Source organism: Gavialis gangeticus, unplaced genomic scaffold, assembly GCF_001723915.1.
Source record: "Gavialis gangeticus isolate Ggan-Ray unplaced genomic scaffold, GavGan_comp1, whole genome shotgun sequence".
Taxonomy (NCBI): Eukaryota; Metazoa; Chordata; order Crocodylia; family Gavialidae; genus Gavialis; species Gavialis gangeticus.
The window spans coordinates 29,116,240-29,141,606 of record NW_017729001.1 but is presented as its reverse complement, the minus strand read 5'-3'; the positions used below and the strand labels follow the sequence as shown (position 1 = coordinate 29,141,606).

At 49.9% G+C, this 25,367-nt stretch overlaps 2 protein-coding genes across 7 annotated transcripts in view; both read left to right on the top strand.

Annotated features, from left to right (window-relative positions):
- Nucleotides 1–5,613, top strand: part of UNG (uracil DNA glycosylase) — a 6,351-nt gene extending 738 nt beyond the window's left edge. Inside the window, exons 2-7 of the mRNA XM_019507191.1 lie at nt 146–358; nt 1,357–1,452; nt 2,535–2,632; nt 3,327–3,415; nt 4,358–4,536; nt 4,988–5,613. Coding sequence (XP_019362736.1) covers nt 146–358; nt 1,357–1,452; nt 2,535–2,632; nt 3,327–3,415; nt 4,358–4,536; nt 4,988–5,128 — 816 coding nt within the window. The 3' untranslated portion in view covers nt 5,129–5,613. The remainder of the gene's footprint in view (nt 1–145; nt 359–1,356; nt 1,453–2,534; nt 2,633–3,326; nt 3,416–4,357; nt 4,537–4,987) is intronic.
- A 3,874-nt stretch (nt 5,614–9,487) lies between these two features.
- The window catches only part of ACACB (acetyl-CoA carboxylase beta), a 71,542-nt gene continuing 55,662 nt past the window's right edge, over nt 9,488–25,367 (top strand). For 2 of the 6 annotated variants that reach the window (XM_019507186.1, XM_019507181.1), the window contains exons 1-4: nt 9,488–9,678; nt 9,978–10,174; nt 14,599–15,254; nt 25,062–25,194. In XM_019507186.1, coding sequence (XP_019362731.1) covers nt 14,608–15,254; nt 25,062–25,194 — 780 coding nt within the window. In that variant the 5' untranslated portion in view covers nt 9,488–9,678; nt 9,978–10,174; nt 14,599–14,607. Of the gene's footprint in view, nt 9,679–9,977; nt 10,175–14,598; nt 15,255–19,351; nt 19,486–25,061; nt 25,195–25,367 lie in introns of those variants that run through there. The other 4 variants (XM_019507182.1, XM_019507183.1, XM_019507185.1 and 1 more) reach the window with 4 other exon arrangements.

Below are 25,367 nucleotides of genomic sequence, written 5' to 3'. Positions count from 1 at the left end.
ATGGGCAGGGCGCGGCGGTGTCACGTGGGGGTGGAAGCGGCTGTTTGCCGCGAAATGGCCGCGTGCGTGCCCGGGTCCCGCCATGGCGCTGGTGGCTGTCCTGCGCCGCTGTCTGGCCGCTCACCGGCTGCTCGCTGTCCCGCAGGGTGGCTCGGTCAAGCGGCCGCGGTCGGCGGGGGACGACTCGGGCGCGGCCTGGCCGCGCTGCCCACCGCTGAGCCCGGAGCAGCTGGAGCGGATCCGCAGGAACAAGGAAGCGGCTCTGCAGCGGCTGGCGGCCCGCACCGCGCCCCCGGGCTTCGCGGACAGCTGGAGGCGGCCGCTGGCGGCGGAGTTCGCCCGGCCCTACTTCGCCCAGGTCAGCCGCCAGCCCCGGTCTGAGCTCCTCGCAACCCCCCAGTCTGCACTGATCTGAGCAGGGGCTGAAACTCCTCCCAGACCCCAAGTGTAACATCGGTCTGACCCCGAGCACATGGGCGAGACCCTCTAGCCAGGATCCTCCCAGCAGGAGTATTGGTCCAGCCCCATCAGTGCCCAGCCAGGCCTGCCCTGCACCTCTGAGAGAGGCTGAAAAGCCCCAGTGACATGTAGCAGGAAGGGAGGAAATCCCCATAGTAAAAATACAGCCCTCACCCCAGGGATCCTGGGTTTTTTTCTGATTTAAAAAAAAAATCCCCAATTTTCAGTTAAAGTGACTCCAAATTCATGTTTTTTTGTGTTTTAAATGAAATGCTACTAATATATAGATATGTATATGTCGGGGTTTCGTTTTAATCGTGGAAATATGTGGATTTGGGGCTACCGAAAATTGGAGATTTTTTTTAAATCGGAGCAAACCAGGCTCCCCGGTCACGTTGCTATGCCTTAATCGTCTTTGATCAGCGGCCTCCCAGTCTCCTCTTGAACGTCTCCAGTGACGGAGAGTCCACAGTTTCTCCCAGGGCGTCTGGTTCTCTGCCTCATGGCTCTTCACAGTGAAGAAGTTCTTCTGGGTGGCCCATCCAGGCTTATTTTACTGCAGTGTCGGGTGGTGCTTGTCTTGCTCTCTGCAGCAAGAGAGAGCAGGTGCTTTCCCTCTTCTCTATGGCAGCCCTTTATGTATTTGAAGACTGCTACCGCGTCCTTTTTTAAGCTTTTTCCGGCGAGCTGAACATGCCCAGCTCCTTCGGTCTGTCCTCATGTGACTTGTTTTCCAAGCCTGACCCCAGTTGTCTTTCCTGCCTGGTGCAGGGGGCTGGACCGGATGACCTTGCAAGGTCCCGCCCAGCCCGTACAATCTCTGAATAGCCCTTTATCATCTTTGTTGCCTGCCACTGAACCGCCCGTAACTTCTTCACTTCCTTTTTCTCTCTCCAGCTCATGGCATTTGTGGCAGAGGAGCGGCAGCGTCACACGGTTTACCCGCCCCCAGATCAGGTCTTCACTTGGACGCAGATGTGCGACATCAAAGACGTGAGCGCAGCAGGGGAGGCGGGGCTAAACGTCCAAGGTTCAGGCACGGTGCTAGGCCCAGCTGCCATGTTCTGATCCAGCCTGGATGAGTGGTGTGAGGCTAACCCCTGCGCTGGATTTGGTACCTAGGATTGGTGCATGGGTGTGATTATTAGGCCTGCTGGCCTGACTGCATGTTGGCCCAACGCTGTGCCTGGATCTGGCCCTACGCTGGCATGATCTAGCCTGCAAGGCTTTGTCATCCAACCTGCAAGACTCCTCACGGGTCTGGAAATGTGGTGGCAAGGGGAGCTGCAGTTAATGCTGCCACTGTTCCCCCATTGCCAAATTTTCAGACCTGCAAGGAAACCCATGGCCTAAATGACATGGCCTTATGGGCTGGATGTGGCCTACAGGTTAAGCAGCTCTTCTCTTAAATCCAATTTCCTGATGATGCCAACATTGCTTTATCTCCTGTCCCATCTGTAGGACTCAGCCTGTTTCCCTTCCTCAGATATTGAAATGGGGGTTTGTGGCTTGTGGCAAGATAGTGCTGTCACTGGCCTCTTCACCTGTGTTTCTTGACCTGCCCCCCACACTTTCAGATGTAGCACTCACAGACTTTGTGTATTTTTGCTTTTTAAGATCATGCACCTGACAAATTCAACTGTGAAGGTTCAGGTGCAAGATTTTAGGGTAGTACCTTCCTAAATGCCTGAGCTGCTAGTTAGCAGCTGGCACATCATCTGGAATAAATTTATCTGTCTGAAAAAAGTGTTAATCAAACCTTAAAATATGGAAATCTTATAAGATCACTGAACTGTTGACTCATCTCCATGTTTGTCATAGAAATTTTTGGTGATACTGCTTCTTCAAGCTTCAAAAATAAACTTACTTCAAAACTTATTCATCAGGCAGGCAGTGCTATAACTTCTGGTGTTAGGGGGATTTGAGACGCCTGTTTGTTTAGTTATCTGTAGTTCTGCTTGCTCTAGATTACAGTAATTCTGTCCTGACATACTGTACACTTTGGACATCGTTATGAAATCGGGTATTGAAGAAATGCTGCTGCGTTCTCAGTGCTAACTAGTGTCTGTGTTCAGGTAAAAGTTGTCATCTTGGGGCAAGATCCTTACCATGGACCCAACCAAGCTCATGGACTGTGCTTTAGTGTTCAGAAGCCTGTTCCACCTCCACCCAGGTAGGATTATGCTTTTTCTATCCTGAACATCACCCTTGCTGCTGAGCTAGGTTATTATAGCCATAATCGCAAACTGGTCAAGGTTTTGTGTCTTTGACTGCCATTGAGGTAATTTAATATGTGACTTGCTGTGATAGGATCTTTGTAATGGACTGCATATTCCAAAGACCCAAGTCTAATCTGGCAACAGTGGGTTTTGTCCATGCAGATACAGTTATAATATGGGGATGCTGGAGAAGAAAAAACCTGTAGTTTGACCCATGGAAGTACAGCTGTTATCTTGATGTGTACATGTTTTTTTTTAACTGCACCTGCTTGAATTCAAATTTGCTTAATCTCCATCCCTGTTCTCGCAGAATGCAGTCGGACCATGGAATCTGTTTAGTGCCAGACCTGCAAGCCTGTGCTCCGCACGTTTCTATTGGCTTGAGCCGGAGCAGTCGCAAGCTTAGTTTGGTACTTGCATAAAGGTTTGCGACATCAGGGACTTTGGATTGTCTGAAGTGTAGGCTAGATCCTGAGGACTATTTAACTTTTTGCTAAATGGGAGCTGGGAGAAACGTCCCGGGTGCTAAGATCAGTATGTTACAGTTGGGACGTGTAGAAAAACAACCTAATGTTTTAGCATCTTTCAGAGAATTTTTTTCTTGTGGAAATCATCACTTTTTTTTTCCAATGGTTTTTGTTTTCGCAGTTTGGAAAATATTTACAAGGAGCTTTCAACTGATATTGAGGACTTCGCCCATCCCGGCCATGGGGACCTAACTGGATGGGCCAAGCAAGGTAATCCATCAATTTTGCCCCTCTGATTCTTGCAAGATGGGGAATCTCTTGTCTTCAGTGAGTGGGTGGTTGCAGCCATGGTGGTTGAAATAGAGATGCTGATGTTTTCCAAAGTGCTTGACTCAGGTCTGTGTAAAAAGCACAACTGAACATGGCCTTTTAATATTCATAAAAGGGTTAAAGAGCAGTGAACTGAAGCATGTAAATATTGAGCATGTTCCTAAGCACGTTCTTAATTAATCATAAGTCTGTGAAATTGCCCGTCTATTTTCTCTCTCTGTAGCATACACACAGTGTTGATCCTTTCTTAAACTGAAAGGTCTCTTATTTTTTGTATTCTTAAGATACTATAAATAGATGCATTCTCCTACAAGCCTGGCAAAATTTTCCTTATTTGGGTGAATAGTTCTGATTGGTCAGTGAATTGGTGTTTATTTTTTTTTTTCCACGTATAATGATGAGTATGAGCTGACATGCCTGAAGGTTCATACATTTTGTAAGGCTAAAGCCATTCATTAAAAAAGCATACAGCTTAATTGTAATGACTCATCATGTTACAATGCACCGATGGCTCTGGACGGTAATTTTTGCCTTGGACTTAATGTGATCTCCACATAGTATTAATTGTATTGACTCAGCAACCTCTTGACAGATTTACTTATGTAGGCTTGCTATCTAGAAGCTCTTTACATCAGGTGCCTATTTCTTTAAATTAATTTCTCCACAGCCTGTTGTTTTCTTTCTTCTGCAAATGGATTGTTTGAACTCCATCTTGGTATCTGCCATTTACCTGTCCCCTTGAGAATAACATTAAAAAAACCCAAAAACATTCAAGTGACTTTCTTATCAGGAGACAAACAGGACGAGAGATTAAAACTGGGTTAACTTTTCTGTGCTTTCTTTGTGCCTGTGTTAACATGCGGCTATCCCCTTTGCGAGTAGGGGTACTTCTGCTCAATGCTGTCCTCACGGTCCGAGCACACCAAGCTACTTCCCATAGGGAGAGGGGCTGGGAGCAGTTCACTGATGCAGTGGTGTCCTGGCTGAACGAGAATTTGGATGGACTTGTCTTCATGCTGTGGGGATCTTACGCACAGAAGAAAGGGAGCTCCATTGACAGGGTATGACTTAATGCTCTGGTCTTTTTTCATTAGGGGAAAGGGTGTTTCTGTAGAACACGCTACATGTAGGACTTTTGGTCCCTTAAATGGGGGGAAAAATAGAGCCTGCTGCAGCATATTACAAAATTAAGTGCATAGACATCTAGGATCTTGAGACAGGCCGAGCATGACCAATTCTGTGGCCTTTCTCTGTTCTAAGAGAGCCTTGGAAGGAAGGGAAAGTAATATATTACTCTATAAAGAGCCTCTGCATCCTGATGTCTATCTTATCTCACCCGTATTATAGTAATTAGAAATGCAGTTGCTTACTGAGCACAGAGAGCCTAGTTTTTAGGGCAAACATGAAAGTGTCCATCTTTGGTAACAACACAGTGAGGCAGCCTGCATCCAAAAGCTGCAAAGATGAATGTGCCTGATTTAACAGTTTTGTACCATCTCCAACCTCTTCCAGAAACGCCACCACATCCTGCAGACTGCCCACCCCTCTCCGCTGTCTGTGTACAGAGGCTTCTTCGGCTGCCGTCACTTCTCCAAGACAAATGAATTGCTGAAGATGTCTGGCAAGAAGCCTATTGACTGGCGAGCGCTCTAAGTTGCAAGCGTGAACTTGGGGGAAGGGAGGCTTGGTGATGTCAGTCAGTACCTGTTTTCTAGGGTCATTCTATCCTGAGAATCTCTTTTTGGATGCTGCTCTGCTGGATAAACGGAAGGGCCTAATGTGAAGAAGTTCCAGTTCTTTAATATCTATTTTTATGTACTGTATGAGTGAGCAAACTTGAATTCAGTGTGATGCACCAATTTTTGGACTGCTGTTTAGCAGAAATCTGAATCCAGTCTTGAACCAGGAAAACACCGAAGGGTGTGTTAATAGTGGCTCATTGACCTAATAGGGCTGTATTCAGGCTTTTTTTTTTTTTTTATGAACTGGTTGGGATTCTTGTATGTTTAAACCCATCAGCTTTTTGACTCCTGCAGGTGAAAGCCATCTCAGCAATATTTTTCCTTGCTTCCCTGTTTGGAAATCCATATTTTAGGTTTTGAGAGGGAGAGAAGCACCCTTTTTTAGGAGGAGAAGCTGAAAATAAGCGTTGTTGTTGCTGTTGCTATAATCTGTTTCTTCTGATTGGAAATATGCTGACATCTTGAAAGTGATAACATTTATTCTTTCTCAGGAAGTTTGACAGGATCTGTGATGTTTTTAAGTATACGTCTGAATTCCGTGAGGAATCTGTGTCCCTTCGGGGAAATAAACCCCCCCCCACCTATTCAAATGTTTGATTATGTGCAGAGTGCACGTGTCAATTTCCCTTGGAATATTAAACAGTTGCATCCTTTTAATTGCCACAAAACCTTGACTGGTGAATATTCTGAGATCAGTCAGTGTGTTCATCACCTGTGTACACACTTGGTGACAATGACTGAACTACAGAATGATTTAGTAAGAGAGTTGCAACCCCTTTTAGGCCACAGCTGGGGGAAGGGAATGAGAAGACCTGCTTAATTTGCAATAAAACTAGAACTCCCTGCATATAAATTTGGGCCTAGCTTTTGCATAGTCAAAAAAAATCCTGCCTGGTCCTGAAAGAGCACAAGTGTTTTCTGTGTTTTGCTTTTCTACTTTCTTTCATATGTTTGCCTCTCTTCCAGCAGCAATGCCAGTTTTTTACTCAAATAGTGTGAGGTTTTAGGGGAACCTGCTATTCGGTAGCATGTTACAAAGGGTGGTGGGAATTTGTTCAAAGTCTCGTCGTTCAACATCTTGCTGGTTTGAGAAATGGGTTTGCATGTATGGACTGAGAGCCATCAGATCTTGCTCAATTAAAATTTGAGTTGTTTTCAATGTGGGAGAAGGCTTGCTTCGCTAAAATCTGCAGAAGGGTGGGTCAGCTCGTTCAGAGCAGATTATTGAAGTCTTACTTCATCACATAAATGCCTGCATGAACTGATGCAGCAAACGCTTCCTGAAGATCTATTGAGGCGACTGATTCTGCTCTTGCAGAGCAAACGGCAGAACTTTCACTTGTGTCAATAGTAAAAACATTGATTCTCAGGTTTCCAGTATTGCTGAATGGTCAGTAATACCTCTGTTCGCTCTCATTAATTAGAAGAAAGAGTTGTTTTTGCCTTTCTGTGGAGCTGCATGACTTCTTTTGATGCCATACTAGTATATTTTAGTCCCTCTATAAAAAGCTATTTTTTAATCTTTGTTTTAGTAGGTAACACTAGCAAAAATGAAAAAGTTCTGTTTTTCTTTGTATATACTGTGCAAAGGGAGCTTGTTTTATTTTGTTTTTAAATAAATGACTAACTACTGTCTTTGTGTTTTTTGTACTGGAATTTTTTATTCAGCTTGTCCGTGTCAAGTTCCTCTTACCAAAAATAATACATTCTGTTACCACAAATATAAACATCTAAAGGAAAATGATTGTTTTCCAAGTTTTGAGTACAGAGTCTTCTGTTACATTTTGCCTTTCTACTAACCCGTTCTTTCAACACATGCTGTGCTTTTTTATTTGTGTTTTATGGACAGTCTTTCAGTCTGGCTCTTGTTGCCAAGGCTACTATGAAATGTAGCCAAACAAAACCTAACACCTGAGCCTGCTACAGGTAAAGCAGGGGACCCAGAGTATTCCATAAATCAGTGGTTCTCTCCACCGTTTCAGACTGGTGGCACCCCTCAGCAGACGTGGGGCATCCCTTGGCAATAGCCAGCTCGTCCTAGAGAAGGCAAGGTAGAAGAAAGACTCCAGAGACCATCTACTGCAACCCCTGCCTGAGGCAGGATCATCCCTGTCCAAACCACCCTGTACAAATCCATGATCTAAACTGCAACCCTGCTCTCGCCCCAGCCTACCACAAGCAGCCAACCTGCTTTGTCAAATGTCAATAGACCCTCAAGTGCTCCTGAACAGAGGACCAAGTTTTCCTTGGTGTGGGGGTTGACTACAGAAAAAGCAATTCTTTCTGTGGCAGAGATCTCGGACCACGTCATCTTGGACTGACACATAGCAGTAGTCCTCACCCGGGCACCGCAGCACCCTGGGGCACTTTTAGATCTTTTTCACGGGTGCCACCTGCCATTAGGGAGCTTTGCAAGCCGGTTCCTAAGACAAAGCCGGAGATCTGCTGCTGGCAAAAAACCCCCATCCCTGCTCTGTTCTTTTCTGTAGCTACAAAGGGGCTGGAGGCTCTGCTGCACTGGTTTAAATCAGTGCAGACACCTATGGGAGACCTGTGTGTTGATCTTATGGGTAAAAAGGATCTGGGGGCTGTAATGCCCTGGTTCAAATCACTACAGACCGCTCCTGGAGATCTTGTGGCTCCTGCCTGCACCTCTCAGTGCTTGTCCGCCCTGGAAGGACCCCAGGGTGCTGCGTCCCCGGTTGAGAGTCCTTGGTGCAGGGCACGTGGCTCAGGCAGAGACTTGCCCTCGCCTCCGGCTAGAGCCCGCCCCCGTGCAGCGGCTGGGGGGGGGGGTCCCCGGCCGGCGTTCCCACGGCAACGGCGGCGCGGGAACCTGCCACGTGCGCGCGCCGGCCCCCGGGCCCCTGCTGCGAGAGGGCGCAAGGGCTGCCCTAGGGAAGGGCTTGGGCAGCCCGCAGCAGGTCCTGGGGAGCAAGGCAAGGAGGGGGGTTGCTGCATGGAGAGAAGGGCTTGGGTAAGCCGCAGCAGGGCAGGGCAGGGCAGGGCCTGCTTTTTTGTTTAAGCCAGAGCGGGCAAAGGCGAGCTTTGCAACCTGCTCTGCCTCCAGCTGGGGCCAGGCAGGTCCTTCCTCCCTCTGGGGCTGGGACGCCTCCCTTGCCCCCTTCAGACACCACAGCCTTCTTCAAGGTTTGTGCAGGACGGCAGTGGTGGAGGGTGGCAGCTGCGTGCCTTTCCTCTCAAGCGTGGTCCAGCTTGGAGCCCTTCTCTAGTCTTGTCCCCAGGGGGTTTGATTTGCAATGAAGAGTGGGGTGGCGGGTGCAAATTCATGCCCAGGATCTGAAGCAGGATTTTCCCCTCCGGAGGGTGGTAAGTGCCAGCACTTATTCCTTGCTTTAGAAAGGGCACCTCAGTTCCCAGGGTTTCTTCCTCCTCTTTGGGAGAGAGAACACGTGCTACTGTGCTGGGAAAGGCTGGAAAGCCTTGCCTGGGACCCTTAAAGAGTGGCATAGTTGACCAGTCCCCGGAGGCAGACTTTCATCTCCAAAAGCCCAACCAACAGTTTGTGCCAGGGGGTCTTGTGCAAGAGGGTTTCTGAGTTAGTCACCGACCAGCGCCGTGCCAGAACGATAAGCTTAGATAAGATGTCATCTACGCGTGGACATCAATAAGGGGGGAAACATCAGCTGGGAGCTCCTGGCTTGGATACCACGGGAAGGTGGACAGAAAAAACTGAGAAGAGCCCTGCAAAAAAACTCTTGTTCTTGATGTGATGTGGCTCTGCATAATTTTGTTGCTTAGCTGCCCTTTCCATGCCGTCCCTCCCGGCAGCGCTCCGGGCGCAGATGCAGAATGCAAACCGGACCCTGCTCGTAAGATCTGATTTCTGCCTCAGCCCGGCAGCAATAGTCCACAGGCCCCAGCAACCGCACCTCTGACACTTAAGAAGTAAAAATAGTTGTCTTTGATTTATTTCATTTTTTTTAATGGCCTATTTTTAACCCGCTTTTTAATGCTGCCAGGCTTTTTTATTGGATTGCTGCCAGTATTGTTTTCTTCCCCACACAAGACAAATGTTTTAGGGTTTTGTTTGGGTTTTTTTTAATTAAAACTTTCCACATTAGCTCAGTCTCTGGTTATTATCCAGGCTTATCGTGGGCTGCAGTGGAAGGTATGTGTGCCTGGCTGTCTCCGCCACCCGCAGTTGTTCCTCCTGGAGCAGGGGCTGACCTTTGTTCCATATAAATCGAGCAATCCCTTTTTTGTATGCAGGGCAACAGCCCTGCAATGTTGATCTAAAGGAGTCATTCCCCACATCTGCTTGCTTAGTTAACCTTGGCAGCTGTAAAGGGTTTCTAGGCAAAATAACGGGAAGGTATTTTCTCTAAGTGCCACAAATACAATAACCTGAATTTAGCAAAATGAAGCCAAGCAGGGGAGTCAGTTGGCAATTGATATCTTCACCTCCTTGCGCACCCTGATGACTGGAGGGCTTTCAAAGTAAGTTGTCTTCTTCGTGCATGTGGCTTTGCTTAGGGGCTGCTCAGGGCTGGCTGAGACCGTTTTCGCTACGAAGGCAGTTTGGATGCCTGGCTGCAGGTTTTCAGGTCCCTCGTATCCTGTAGCTGCTTGGATAGCTAGCATAGCACTACGATTCAAGCCGGCCCTGGAAACACTGTAAAATCCCTAGAGTTATCTCCCATTAGGAAAGTCAGGAACTGCCTTGGCGACTAGAAGGGTGTTAGCTATATTCAGAGGTGCCAAGGTTGGAGGCTAATAAAGTATTCTTTATACCGCAGGTTGATTTAAAGTTGATGTTTGTCACCGTAACCCGTGCCTAGTGCAATAAGCAGAGTCGTCAACACTTAGCCGCCAGTCTGCGGGGCTGAGGCGTGCTAAATATTTAGTCCTTGGGAACTTTTCAATGCTGAAAGCAAACTATGGAGGATATAAAAGGAAGGAGCACTTAAGAAGATCCCAGAGCCCGAAGAAGATGGTAAGTGGATTATCTGCAATTAACTTGTTGCCCCTCTAATGCAGAGATGCAACACATCTGCGTAGAGAAATAGCGTGTTTATCAATGGTAATGGGCTGCTTGAAATGCTGGAGAGCTGCGAACAGGACCCGCTGGTTCTTCCTTACTGTCGTTCTAGTGCAGTATAAATGATAAACCTCTTAGACTGGATTCTTGCTTTTTACCTCATCCAAGCTGTCTAAAAAGCAAATGTGGAGCGATCGAAATGCTCACTAAATGGCTTTTTAAAAGTCAGCTCTGAATATATAGAAGCTGGCTATGTTTTCAGTTGTAGGACTGCAGTGTTGACTGGGTCACGCGTCTCAGTTGTATGTAGTCCCCCGTTTTATGATGTTTGTGATCTGTGCGTTGGATTTTTCTCCCCTTCCTTGATCCTGTAAATGCTCAGGCGTGTGTTTGATTTCTCCGTGGTGAGTTTCAGGGCGCTAGTTCTGCGGGAACTTCTTTCTGCCTCTGCAATTTGTGGGGAAAACATCCTTTTCCCCTTTCAACAGGGGGCTTTTATAGTGCTCCCCGACATCCATCAAATTGGGGCTAGTTTGGAGACATCTAGATTACCAGCACCTCGACGGACAAGACCCTGCCATGTTCCCCCTCTTTTACCATGGGCCCTATCCAAACTGCTGATGCCAGCTGTGCAATCGGGTGCAGGGAGATCCAATAGATAGCACGGTCTTGAGGGCTTTACAGGCTGTACTGAAGACTCGAGTGTCAACCTGGAGAGCAAGACGCAGCCAGCACGGATCCTGCAAAACTGGATCAGGGGCTTCCAGTAAGATGCCCCTCACAGCCCCCGAGCGGCTGCACTCTGCACCAGCTTTGGTTTCCCCAGAGTTGTAAGGATTCGGCGTTCTGGGCAGCATGTTGCCTTCTCGGGGTAACTGAGACCCGGGTGAGAGCGGCAAGGCCGGCATCTGGCAGGGAAGCCGCTGGTGGTAAAAGTCAAGCTGGGTGCTTGTGAAAGAACCACCGACCGACCAGCCAGCAGGGATCTAAAATCCCACCTGAGTTGTGAGCTCTGAGATATGACGGCAAACGTTCCTCGGGACTCCTGCACTTGGGGACTGCTGGGACTCTAGCGAGGGCAGCAACACTCGATGTAGATGCGGCAGGAGTCCTTTGGCCGTTCGGGTGATGCACATCCTCCCCTTCCCGCAAGCTCTGGCAGAGAAGCTAAGCACGTGCGCTGGTGCTTGGGGGATCGGGGCCTGCAATCTCCCTGCCTCCCATTGCTACTTATTTCTGCTCCGTTCCAGACAGCAAAGCACAGCGGAGGGCGGCCCACCCCGCAGATGCCCGGGGATACGGTGTTCCTTCCCAGTTGGCTGATCCCTCGCAAGGGACGGTGCCAGGGCATGTGGGGGCACAGAATACTTCTGCAGGATCTGTCTGTCCTCTAAAAATAAACACCCAGGTTTGCTGCCGTCATTTGTTGGCCAAACGGCAGGAGACTGATAGCACCTCGCTGCTGTTTTCTCTCTTGTAGTCGAGGGGCCAGGGGAGGAAATCAAACCCCAGCAGCAGGGCCTAGAATGGTACAAAGTAAAAGGCAACGGGGTAAAGAAAGACCGAGTCCTGCTCTGTTTCTTTCCTCTTCTTTGTGGAGCAGGACAGCCCGGACTGGAAGGGCCTCATCCTCCCTGGCTCTTCTGAAGGGAGCTGTCCTATGGAGATGGGAAGTTCCCAGCCCCTGCGTGTCTCCACTGGTGTCCCAAACAGAGGGTCTGGCACCAGGAAGCAGATCACTCCTGTCGGGTCAGTGGGAGAGCAGCGAGAAGCCCGACTTCAGCCAAAAGACCTGTTCAGGAGCACCCTAGAATTGGGGTGCTCTTTGCCAGGCATTTCTGAGCCGGGAGGGAGGGTCACTGTGTGGAGGATGAGCCAGGAGGAGCCGAAGGACCCTTGAAGGCCTGGAAAAGGGAGTGAGGAAGGTGGCAAGGGTAAAAAGATGGTGGGGGGTATCCCTTGACCTTCTTGGGTTGTTCAGATCCACAGTTTTGTAGCGAAGGGGGCGTCTAATTTAGCTTTGACTCCGGACTGACTCCTTTGCCTGCAGTACTTCTAGCAGCTGGAAGCTTTGTGCTGCCTGAACACGGCTGATGCGATGCTCCAGCGCCCGGCACGTGCAGGGGTCTGCGTCTGCTGCAGATGGGTCAGGCCCTGGTTGCTCGCAATGTCTCGCTTTCTTTTTTTTATAGCACTTGTGTACTGACTGCTACCTGGTGAAAGGTGAAACAATAATACTGCAGGAGCTGGGCACTCACCAAGAGCAGAGTGACCCAGCCAAGGATTTGACAGAAGATAGGAAGTGTTTGTAGAGCTGCTGTGTATTTAAAGGATTGCCATCCTCTCGGCTGGTTGTTTGCTTCCTGTTTGCACAACTCCACTTCTCCCAGCCATAGTGCAAGGAGCCTGAGGTTTCCTTCTCCCTTTCATTTTCTCCCCCTGCTTCCCTGACACAGCTTATGAAGGAAGTGGGCCGTCCACCAAACAACGAGCCAATCTATGTCGACACATGGGGGGATTCAAGCCGCGGGCACCCAGAGAGACACCCTGGTGTTTCTGGTGCTCTGGAGGGATGTCTAGACGCTATTCCAATCGTGGTACAGCTTTTCTTGTGCAACACAGACTTCTTGCACAGCTAGACGTGCATAGGGCGGGCTGTCAGGAGGTGGGGAGAAGGCTGCTAAGCAGCGGGGGGAGCGCTCTGGTCAGCAGCGCCACTGGAAGAATTAGAAGCCTGTACTAGAGTCATCCCCCAGGACCCCCAGGGCGATCCCCCCAGCCCATGTGGCTGCTGCTGCCCAGGAGACCCTGGGCTCTGCTCCAGCGCGGCAGGGGCCCTGCTTGCCTGCTCTGTGCTTGCATGGGGGTGACGGGGATATCTCTCCTGTACTTTGTGCTGCTGGCTTGCGGGGATGAACCTGGGGCTCAAGTCAGTTCTAGGGTAAGGGTTTCTTCTTGGGATGCGGGAGGACTGGCAGATAGCCGTCAACGTATTCCTTGCTGCAGGTGCACGTGCATATTAAAGCTGGAGCGCTGAAGTTAGCACACGTTTTCGAGGTCTAGCTTTTTATGGTGTATATGGTGCTTTGCACGGGTGGCTGGACTCAGTTCATTGCACAGTTGACCCGCTGATTATGTAATAGCTGTAATGTGTAGAGGGGGCACAAGGGATCAGGGACCAAAACCACTGTGGAGGATGCAGCATTCAACCAGGTCTCTAAAAAGAGATTTGCAGTGTTTTACTATGGGAGAGGTTTAACCTTTGGGAAAGCAAACAGTGTGTGGCTGATGAACCTACTGGTGGACAACAGTCAACACCAAAACCTTGGACCAGTCCTGTGTCAGATACCAGGATGCCAGCCCCATCTGCTGATACTGAAGTAGTGGTACTGGTTTGGCATTTGCTAAGTCCTTCTAGTGATTACCGCTCTCAAAGGCAGCGAGAGAGCTGATTTTCTGGGGTCTTCTTTTTTTTTCCTGTCCAGGGGGATAGCACTCTTTGTAAACGCAGCCATGGGAAACGTTTGCTGGTGATCTTTTGTAGTAGCCTACCATTGGGAAATGAAGCAAGACCAGAGCACCATGCTACCTGTATGGGAGCCTGTGGGGGAAGACAGACACAGAAATAAAAGTTGATCCACCCCGTGTCCATAAGAGGGAGAGAAATCTCTTCAGTCTCTATAAACTTAGCTTGACTTTGGATGTCCAAGTGAAAGTGCACGTGATGTTCTCAAACTTGCATGAAATTGCAGTCATGTCATGTTCCTATGCAAATAGCCCCACTGTTGACGTGCGTTAGGCATACCATTGAGAAGTGCGGTGCGTAACACCAGCTAGCTCTTCCCAGGGTTCGGCTTTCAGGGAGTAAAAATAGCTCGTGCTGTAACAGCATCTCCAGTTTAGCTACAGTACGGTGCAGTGCCGAATACCGGACCAGGCAAAACAAGGTTTGTTGCACAAAATATAAAGCAGGTCACTGCGGTCTGACTTGAACAGTGTGTGTTAGAACTGTAGTTGAAGAGCATCTCCTAAAGGATGGTCTACTTTTGCTTTGTGTGTGAGTGAGAGAGGAGAGACCTGCCGCTGATTGCTGTGCTCCATTACTCTAATACACCCGCTGCTGACAGCTGATGGAGAATCGTGTTCACAAGTCAGAGATCTGTGCCTTGGAGAAAGGGAAGTGGAGGCCTGTCCTTCCTGCTGTGATCACGCTCCCAGCTGTCACACCAGACCCGATCACAGAAGTCCCGCAGTATTGTCTGCTCCAGCAGTGGCATGTAGGATGAAGTCTGATTTCTCTCTGGTAGAGCAAGGTGACCCGTTAGCACACTGAGGCAGGCTTAAATGCAGTTGTCATCACTCATCTCTTCTTCTTCCAGGGTTTCTGAATGGTGCTGCTGTCCCTGCTGTCCTTGCTGATTTTGATATGGTGCATTTGGACCAAAATGGCAGATTCTCACCCGCCGAAGCAGATCAGGTCAGAGATGGAGCAACCAAGTCCAGAACCACGAGCAGTCTCTGAAAACAAGCAGCAGCTGTCGAAAGCATCAACGCGTGAACCGCAGGAGAGCTCAGTGACCCAGCCATCATTTGCTGGGACCACGCTGGGTTTGGAGGAGATTGTCATGGAAGCCAGTAAACAACCCGCAGAAAGGCCTTTGCAGGACAAGCCTCCCAGTGTCCCTTCGCCCTCGGGTTCACCAGGCCTAGCAGTTCCAGCCAGCAGTGGCCCAAGGCCTGTATCCCGCGGGTCTCTTCCTTCCTTAAATAAAGAGCTAAAGCCAGCGAGGTCCTGCTCCAGGGACGAGCAGGAGCAGCTGATGGAGCCAAGACAGGCCCAGCTCAAAAGACAAGGCATGGCCAAGTTCGTGCTGGGATCTTTCGAGGATAACTCCTCCGATGACGAGGTCGTCTCTGGCTCCTTCAAGGTCACGAGCAGAAGAGGCAGTATGGTGAGCGGGGCCAGCTCCTCCTCTTTTGAGTCCTTCTCAGTCACTTCCCTCCTGGAGTCAAGATCTTTCTCCACTGTCATGAGGTAAAGAGCAGCTGGGTCAGAGCCGTCCATGCGGGGTGGTGGGGGACAGGGGGATTATGCACCGTGCAGAGCACGACCCGTTAGCCAAAACAATCCCGCACCCTGCTCGTCTCTGCCAGCTTTTTTTCTTTTTTTTGTCTTTTCCGATTGATAACTTTTTTTAGATGGTATTCTTTTCTTTTCAATCTCTTGGCCTTTTTCCAGCGATCCACTCGCCAGTGTTTCAGCAGGGCCTTGCCACTGGGCTTCCATAAGGATGTCCACAGGCACCCAGCAACCTCTCCCAGCTTCTCAGCAAAGATTTAAAAGCAGAGCCTGTGCTGCATCAGGTTGCTAAAACAGACATGGGAGACTGGGACCTTACTCAGTGAAGTTGCACTTGTTGGTCATTCCCAATCAGTGTCGTATCACAAGTGAGCATGAATGGTGCTGTGATGGGCCTAAGAGGCCCTTTTTGCCTGTTACAGTACTGCAGAATGCTATGAATATCTTTATTGGTATATTAAACCTACTGCAATTCAGTCTCGCATCTGGTGGACTGTCTGGACTCCACGCTTCAAGATGGATGTGGATGGATTGGAAAGAATCCAGCCGAGAGCAACAAAAACGATTTGAGGCCTGGCTGCAAGGCTGATGAGTAGGGGTCTACCCAACTCGGACACAGGCGGCCCATGTCTCAGGGGGATCCCGGGGCCGGCCACCACTTTCACAGGCTTATCACGGCGGGACCCCTCCACACCTCTGGTTGGCCAAGGGGCCCCTGCAGTCCTGCTCCTCTGCACAAATTGGCAGTTGGCCTGAAACTGCAGCTTAATTACCCTGATTAAGCCATTAACCCATGCGTTATTAAGCGTGGATTAATGGCTTCCAGGGCTTAATCAGCGTAATTATGCTGCGGTTTCGGGCCATCCCCAAGCTAACCGTTCAAGACTGCAGGACTTCCCACCCCTTTCTCTGCTTGATTTCTTACAATTTTGGTGTGTTTCTCTACGAGGAAAAGCTGAAAGAACTAAGGTTATAAGAGAAGATCGAAGGGAGGGGGTTTGATAACAGTTTTCACATACCTGAAGAGTGTCTATAGAGAGGATGGAGGTGGGCCTTTCTCCGTGGCTTCAGGGGACAGGACTAGAAGCCTCCAGCTGCAGCAGGGCAAATTGAGGTTGGAGATGAGCAGGAATTGTGTGACTGAGCAGGGTCGAGCATTGGACCCGGCTGCTTAGAGAGGATGTGAAATCTCCAGCTCTGGAAATTTTCAAGAGCAGGTTGGACAGACACGTGGCTGGGATGGTTTAGTCAGGGGTGATCCTGCCTCGAGCAGGGTGACTTTCTGAGATCCCTTCTAGCCCTGCCTCCTATTTCTTGCAATTTGGGGCCACGCCGGACCAGGTAGCAGTGAGTCCTGCATTCTCCAGAGCAGCCTGGAATTGTTTCTCCCTGCTCTGAGCTCCTAGAGGGCTGAAAATACACCCCAATTTCAGTAACAAACAGAAAAGTCACAGCTGGATTAAAAATACTGCAAGCTGCATTTCAATCCCTTGACTGTGACGAGGCAGGCAGGGGACAAGTCCCCATCGGGAACATGATTGACACTGCCCTGACATCTCCCCAATTTCCTGATCACATTTTTCTATTTGTAACCGTATCTCTTCTCTCTCCTGCTTCTGGGTGAAAGACTCAGGCCAACCAAGCAGGTGCCACTGGTTTACTGTGCAGAGAAAAAGGTGAAGTGACTGTATGAAGTTCTGTCCAGCGCACCAAGGAAATACTCTGGGAAAATAGCGGGTGATATAAGCTCGTGCTCAATGCAAAGGGATGTTGTTGTGTGCTTTTGCTTGCCAGCTGTGACGGGTATGCTTTAGTTTAGTTGCGAAATAATGGCGGGAATTACGGGCATGTTTTTCGGGCAGCTTCTACCCAAAAAATAAATGTTAAATTCTGATGAAGCCTACAGATAGGGCCACTGCTTTTACAAATGAACCTAGTTACTCAGTGAGACATTAGGTTGCTTGCCCCCTCACCCCCCCCCGGCTTTTTTTTTAATTAGTGTACAGTTGCATTAATTAGGCATTGGGCCTAAATTGCCCAAGGTCTGGCCTTGATTGAGCTCATTGGATGTTAAGGATCTGGTTTTCAGTGAAAAGCCTAAATGAATCCTCAACCCGCAGTCAGGGGTTGTGGGTCCTTTCTGCTTCTCCCCCAGTGTTGCCTTTGGAAATAGTTAGAACTGGTATTGCCCTCCTAACCCCCCGCAGAAAGAAGGGTTTCAAGAAGGGCAGCATGATTAAATCGTGCTGTGTTCTCCCTCATTGCACAACGCCAGCAGCCAGGTTAAATCCAGAAGTTTACAGCAAGTTTACACTGAACTTGCCGTGTCAGCACAATAAAGGCAGCTCCTGACAACATTCCTCTGCTTTTTGACTTGGTGAGTTCAATTCACGGTCCACAAACATGCTGAAGCAGGCACCGTTCCTTACGACCAAAGTGCACCTCTTTCAGGACTTGCAATAAGGTTACTTGGCATTGAGTTGGGCAGAAGCACAGCAGGCAGGGTCAGAGCTTGTGTTGGATTCTTCAACTCTGGCCCCGGCTTTGTTGCAAGCCCCCTGTGATAGTCTCAAGCTTTTTGCTTATTCTCCACGTACCTGGGTTCCTGATTGAACTTGCAGGTGGGGTTGTGAACATCAAATAAATGTGGCATCATTTTGAGCTCCTTGGATGCAATTGCTAAGATAATTGTGATTGAACCTGCAGCCTTTTCCTGGGCAGAGTGAGCCACTTGTATCCAGCTCTGATCTGCACAGTGATTCTTTCTAGAGAGCCTTTGGCTAAGGCAGGGTGGGTTGCTGCACCAGCTGACAGCACTCCAGGCACCTGGGACATCGGGGTGGATGGGCACCGTTTGAAACCACATGGTATCACCCTTAAAAAGACAGAGGGGCCTTGCCTGGGATCTGGTCTGATTGCAAATCAAAAGAGCCTCTGTAGACGGTCTCTTTTTGGGCTGGGGGTGTTTAGGGTAGGGGCGTGATGAATGTGGGTGAGATGTCAGAGGCGGTGTGGGGACAGAGGATAGGGTGGGGTCCATGCCACTGCTGTCACTAAAGACAGTGTGTGCTGGTCCGCTGACCTTGGGGCGTGTTGAAGGAGACGGTGCAGCATGTGCTTTTCCAGAATGCCGACACCGGGCACCCTGGAGTTGAGCCAGCTGCTGTCCTTCAAAGGCTGGGCCAGGCAGCAGGGTCTGCCATGACACACTGGCTCTGTGCCATGGTGCTGAAGGTGACCTGTGCGAAGGTGGGCTATACACTCTGATACAGGCTCCCACAGAGTCCTTGGGTTGGCATTTTGAGCAAGGGCTCCGGGTCTGGCCCAACCCTATTCATCACATGCCTTCACATGCCTTCTGCCCTGCGTGTTGGTCGTTGCTGATATGTGCATGCTCCTTGCCGTGGTATCAGCACATTAAGCGTCTCCCCTTAGCCAAGTTGATGTGAGAAGGCATGACAGCATATCCTGCCAAACCCTTTACCCCCTTCTGCCCCATGCATGGCAGGACACGGGAAGAACTTGCTCAGGATTTCATAGCTCGGCTGAAATGTCCTGGTCTGGTGGGGGGGTCAGCATTTGTGTATGCAGTTGTACAATTAACAAGGACTTTTCACACACACAATTTATCTACCCCTGGCTGGGGGGCAGGTCTTAGGCTGCAAGCAGTTCAGAGGCCAGGGTCATAGATGCCTCTGTTTATGCAGCATCCTGCACAAGGGAGACCCATGCATTGGTGGAAAATGTCCACAGTTTGGACAGTGGAAAGTGTCCAAAGCCACTTGAACACCATTTGTGCATCCTAGCAGCGTGCAACCTGGTGCAGTGAGGGGAGAGCTGTATTCACCCCCTTCCACACTTCCTTATGTGCATTATGCAGTCCCTGCTGCTCCCCCTTCTATTAAGGGGGAACCTGCTTTGGGTGGTTGTAGCTTTAAGAGCATGTGGCCCAAGGTCATTTCAGTAAATTTTCTGGCATGTGCCACACAGTGATGCTGTCGAGTTTGCTGTTGTCACTGTGGCTGCCCGGGGAAGGGGAAGAAACAGAGGCGGGGAAGACAGAGACAGGAATGGAGGAGGAAGAGGAGGCGGTGGCCCGGCTGAACTCTGCGGGGAACACCCCGCTCCCATGCAGACTGGAGGGATGAGCTGGGTCCAGCCTCGACTGGTTCCAGGGTCTGATAAGGTCAGTGCAGGAGACGAGGGAAACCTGGCTGGAGTGGTCTGGGGAGAGGATGGCTGGATGTTGCTTTCTGAACAGCTGGAACTTTTGCTCACCGTGCCCCAAAAGTAGCTGCCTGCTGCTGGCTCCAGGGTTGGGGGTGCTAGGCGTGCAGGCATTTCCCGGTCCCTCTCTCTGGGTGGAGGTCTGGCATGAATTTTGGCTTTGGTTAAGGGAGCAGTTCCTGGGGCCTGGCAGTGGCAGAAGGTCACTTCACCGTGTAAACACTGCTGCCCACACACTGCATGAGCTGCTGATCCTGCTCCAGATGCAAAGGTTAGCAAACACTTGGTACGCGGAGCAGTGCACAGGGACATGGAGACAGCCGCTTTCTCGAGGCATGTCGCTTCCCCGCTCCATTAGTTTTCAGAGCCAGGCAGCGAGTTGTCGCTGCAGTTTCACTCTGTGCTCTGCGAAGTGAAGTGTGTGGCATTTCCTATCTTCTTTTCCTCTTGCCTCTGTAAACTGTTTCCCACTGAAACGTCATTTCTTTTAAATATGCAAACCCACAGTTCTGGAGTTACCCTGCAGTTATAGCTTTAAAAAACCCTTTTCCACCCCGGCTTTTCTGCTGCTCATTCTGTACGTCCCCTTTATTGGAGTTCACTGAGCTGGGATGTTGGAAAACAAACCGGGTGGTTTTTCTTCTGTGGGTTGCACAGTTAAAAGTGTTTTGCACTGATTTGGCACCTGCTGGCTAGGGTTTCAGCTGGCATGTCTCGCTGAACTCAAAGAGATGGTGGGTTTTGTGAAAATGGGAGTGGGGGGAGAGATGCCCATGCGTGTTTGCTTTAGAGACCTGTTGAAAGTCACCCCTTGTTGCTCAACTCACAACTTGATTTCTGATCTTACTAGTTGAGGAACGTCCCATCTTGATGGTCACGATTGTTCCCGGACCTTCCCTGCCCATGAAGTTTGTGAAGACGTGGTCTGAGCAGAAATGATGAAATACGGGGCTTGATACTGTACTGGGGCTAAATCCGAGAGTCTGGAACGTGCTTATGAGTGAAGTTAAGAGACATGAGGTTGGGCATGGGGCTGCCATAATAAAGTAACTGTTGGTCTGACGTGACCGATAGGGCACTGCTGTGGTGCGTAATTTCCTGATCCAAGCTGCCTCTGTTTTTCATTGCGATACAGGCATTGTCTGGTGGTTGTGTGCCGAGTTTTGATAAGCACCCACCCCTGTGTGGCAAAATTGGAGCCCAGTGCATGTTTAAAGCTTTGAGCAGATGCAGACTTGAGCACCAACCTGAAGCTGGAGCAGGTCTGTACTCCTGGGGAAAAAGGCAGCAGGCCCCAAGGCTGAGAAGCAACATGGGCTGGAAGCCGGAGCGTGGGTCCGGCAGCTGCTCTGACACTGCTGCTGATGTGCTGTCTGGCCTGGGGTCAGTCGTGTAGCATCTTAGTGCCTTGGTCTCTCTTAACCTGGGGATAAAAAAGGCCTGCTAAATAGCAGGGCTTATTATCTGCGTGCAGTGTGCTTTCCTATGTGGAGTCAAAGGCTACACAAGTCCCGTATATGATAACGAGTGGGTGTGTTGCTAGGTGGGTTTCTGTTGTAATGAGTTCTTCTGCCTTCAGTTCTTCCCCTGTATCGTGGAGTTTAATGCCTTCTCTCCTTTCCCTTGGCTCTCTCCTCCCAGTTATGAAAGGCTTTTGCTTGTTCCTCCTCAGTTATGCTTTACAACAGGTGGTCCTCAAACGTTTTGGGGTCTGGCGCCCCTCTATAACTTGTCACGCTGCTTTGTTCTCAATGCCTCTGTGGAGCAGAGGATAAATAAGGTAGTACTTTGTGTCCCTACGGCCATACCATAATCTCCCCCTAAGAGAAAGTCCTTTCCCTTTTCCTCCTGCTTTCTCATTTGTTCCTCTCACATCCTCTTTAAAGTCTCCATCTACCCTGGCCTGCAGACCCTCGTTGGAGAAGCGCTGCCCTGGAAGGTGGATGCAGGCTGGAGATGATGCTCCCTAGGGTCTTGTATCTCTGACACCTTCAGCCTCCCTTGCGGTGTCTCTCCAGATCCCTGAGAACAACGTGGACAGATGTTGTCTGCCAGCTGTGCTTGGTGGGATGGCCGGCATGTGGTGCATTAGCCTTGGACAGAGCAGCTGAAGGAAGATAGTGTGTGTCAGTAAGCCATCTGGGTGGGGGGCGAGGGTATTAGGTGGACAGAGACAGGACACCTGTATTGGAGGTCTTTTTTTGTGTTGTAATGTGCCCTGCTCCATTCCCGATAGGTTCTGGATGGTAACAGGACAGCAAGCCGTAAACTGAATCGAAACCAGCGGAGGCTGCAGTTACTGACCTTTGCTGGCAAGGGCGGTGGTTTGAGTCCAAGTTAATACAGCAGGGACACCTGTAACTTCATTTGCCATGCTCCAGTGTTTGGGACCAGATCCATATCAGTACACCGTGCAAGCTTTGGAGGGTGAGCCAGAATATCTGCTGGCTTTGGCCAGCTCTCTGTATTTCACATTGTGTGTCCCTGAAGGCCTTTTCTAATAGGAAAACTGTTGAGGATTTTTCCATGATGGTTTCATATACCATCCAAAGTTGCATGATACTTATGAACAGTCCAGGAGTATTATTTATGCTTCAGTATTGTTGGCTGTATCATAGCAGCTGGCCTGTTACCAGCGCTGTTAAAAATAAGAGACCCATGTTAGGAACTGGCTATAAAACCTCATTAAACACTGCTGAACAGATTAACCCTAAACCTTGCGTTTTCTTTGGTTGAAGGTTCAATATATTTCATTGGTGATGCCGATACCAAAGAATTGATGTGGTTCTGATTTCCTTAGGATTGTGGGAGTAACTTCCCTATCTTTTTCAAGGACACGTGGAAATGCCAAGATTGCTCGGGATGGGCAGAGGGAGAATGCTACATCAATGCAACTCGAGCACGGAAAAAACCCTACTCAAATGCATTTGACACAACGTGCATGATATGAGATTTGGGTCCCAACCACATTGCGGGTGTCAAGATACAGTTGTGTTGTAGCTGAGTGTCACATGGCCGTGTCTGGGATCATCAAGGCTCATTGACGTTTGTAAAGGTCTGTCTGGGTAATATAATAGATATGCTAAGCTGAGAAAACTAGTTCCCCCGTGGGAGGTAGGTAATGATTCAGTGGGTCACTTGGTGAGGGACTTTGATGGCTTGCTGTTGCTGAGGCTGTTCCCGAGGTCCCTAATAAAAGGGGGTGGGAGGTTGTATAAGAGGTGACTTTCAACAGCCGTTTGGAGGAAGACAGAGAAGGTTTGGGAAAGAGGAGGAAGGAAACCAGTAGCACAGAGTAATGGGGGGCAATCTCCTTGTACATGGCTTCTCCTTCAAAGCATGGGGGCAGGAGGAGAGGAGGATATCTGGGAGGACTCCGAGTTAAGCTCAAAGGATGCTTGGAGCGTATCCAGATGTCCAGCAGAGCAGGGCTCCTTTCTCCACTGCAACATCTAGGCAACACCGCAGTATAAATACTAGTCATTTCACACCTCTGCGCGGGGCAGTGCAGAGCCACAAGAAAGTGTGTGAACCAAGCAGCAAACCAACCTGTAGCATCCACCATGGAGAGCACCACCATTAGGGAGGGTCCACCAAGTACAGCTGCCAGGCTGTGCTGGGGAGGTGTTTTGCAGGGTGTTTTGCCAACGCAAGGGCGGCTCAGTGCCAGTTCCCTGCACTGCCGGTCCGTGTACTTCGCTCCAGCTGTCCAAGTCAGCCCCGTTCCCGATGACTGGAGGAGCTCCTCCCGGTGACGAGTGGCAGCCTACTCCTGTTACAGGGCAGAGAGTGAATCACAACACAGCCCGCTTGGGTGTGTTGCAGAAAGGGTTGTGGCCACTTCTAACTTTAGACACCTTTCCAGCTTGTGAAATGAGTGTGACCCGTGGTGTCACTTGTAAACGGCCTCATAGGGGCTGGACCTGTTGATCTTCCAAGGTCCCTTCCAGCCTTACAATCTGTGAATCTATGAAACTTTCGTCCCTGATCTAGGCTCAGCTGGTCTTTCTTTTTAACTGGCACCTTTGGTTGTGCTTGGGAAAGGTCCATGATCAGGCTTCTGCTGGGAAAGGATCTCATCCCAGATGCTGTGCATATCCTGCATGATCAGAGCCTTGTCTGGGGGTGGTGGGAGTGTGGGGATTTCTTCTCTAGCTACAGGGGCCTTGAGGGCAGCTGCATCCCTGCCCAGAGGCAGGGGAGGAGGGGGTTGAGCTGACTGGTATATAGACCTGGGGATTGACTAGCTATGACCCTGGTCCTCATTCCCTTAAAGCCCTTCTGCTCATATGGGGGAGAAGGTGAGGCCCCATGAGGTGTCCTGTGCCCTCTACATGGGGCTTTCTCTCCCCAGTACTGTAAAGCTACATTGGTCATGCTGCCTTCTGGGGCAGCCTCTGTAAGGACCTGGCCAGACAGGTAAAATACAGAATCTGTCTTGGGGCCACAGAAACCCGTTGTAGAGCTGCCTGTGTTGGGGACAGGGGAGGAAGGTGGGTACACAGAGGCATCTGGGGTCCTGAGGACGCTTGAAGCATAACGTTTGAAAAATGGAGGTTAATATCAACCCAAGCTTGACAACAGACACCCCTCCTGCCAAGCAGCGGCTCCCTCCGCACGAAGTTCGTTTACTGCGCAGCAGGCCTTGGCTCCGACACTGGGTAGTGGTAGAGATTTCGGGTGTTGAACAGATGCCTTCACGTCTGACGTCCGATGTGGGGCTGCGTAGCACAGCATTTCATCTCCACAGGGCGCTGGTCCATTACCAGCATTGCCCAGTCTGCAAATGGTGATGAGGAGGGACAGGCGCCTGCCTTTTGTCATGTCCCTGTCAGGAGCTGGCCATGCTTGTACCCACACGCTTATCCTTCTCTGTGCGTCGTGCCAAAAAACTCTGGTGACTTTAGACATCCATGCCCCTGAGGTCCGACAAGAAGACTTAGGCGTGCTGTCAGCCACACTTTAAGCTGTCTGTCTGTCAGTAATTGGAGAGAGAACATTTTGCTAGGAGCAAAGCTGCCTAATATCATTGCTTTTGAAAGTAGTGGTGCAAAGCTGAGTTCCTGGTCATTTGTGGTCACTAATGATCCCCGTGCACTTTGCACCAGCAGAGGGAATTCAGCCGAAAAGCACTGTAGTCTGTTAACCTGGACTTACTGACCTCAGTGTTTCGAGAGGAGACAGTCTTCTCCTGCGCTCTCCAAGCAGTGTTGCAGGGTGCTGTTCTCTCTCCTGGCAGTGTCAACCTCTCAGCAGTAGGAATAAGTAATCCTTTATAGCCCCACCATCCCTCATGGCCATCATATTGCTTACTGGACTCATGTTTGCTCTGAGAGACTTGGCTGGGAGGCGCAGCAAGAAGTATAACTGTATGATAAAGCTTATCAGCCTTTTGCTTTCTTGGAAATTGCATCCCTCCCCCAAATCCCAGATCTGGATCGTTGTGGGTCTGCCCTTCTGAACTGTTTGCTTAGCCTGGGGTTAGTCTTGAACTGACTGATTTCAGCTTTCACGGATATTTTATACCTGATTCAGGCCCAGCATGTCAGGACTGCACTTGATCAAGAAAGGCCGGGAGCAGAAGAAGCTGGATCTCCACCGGGACTTCACCGTCGCCTCGCCTGCTGAGTTTGTGACGCGCTTTGGAGGGAACCGTGTCATTGAAAAGGTATCTGCCTCATAGAGCAGCCCAGCATGTGCTCGGGGCAGGAGCTGGCTCCATGCTCTGTTTGCAGTGGGGCTGCTTCTGTATGTCGTAGGCACCTTGAACGGAGGTCATTTGACATATGTTGCTCTCTTGTTAAGTCAAGGCTTTGCCAAGGGCTTTGAACAGCTCTGTGA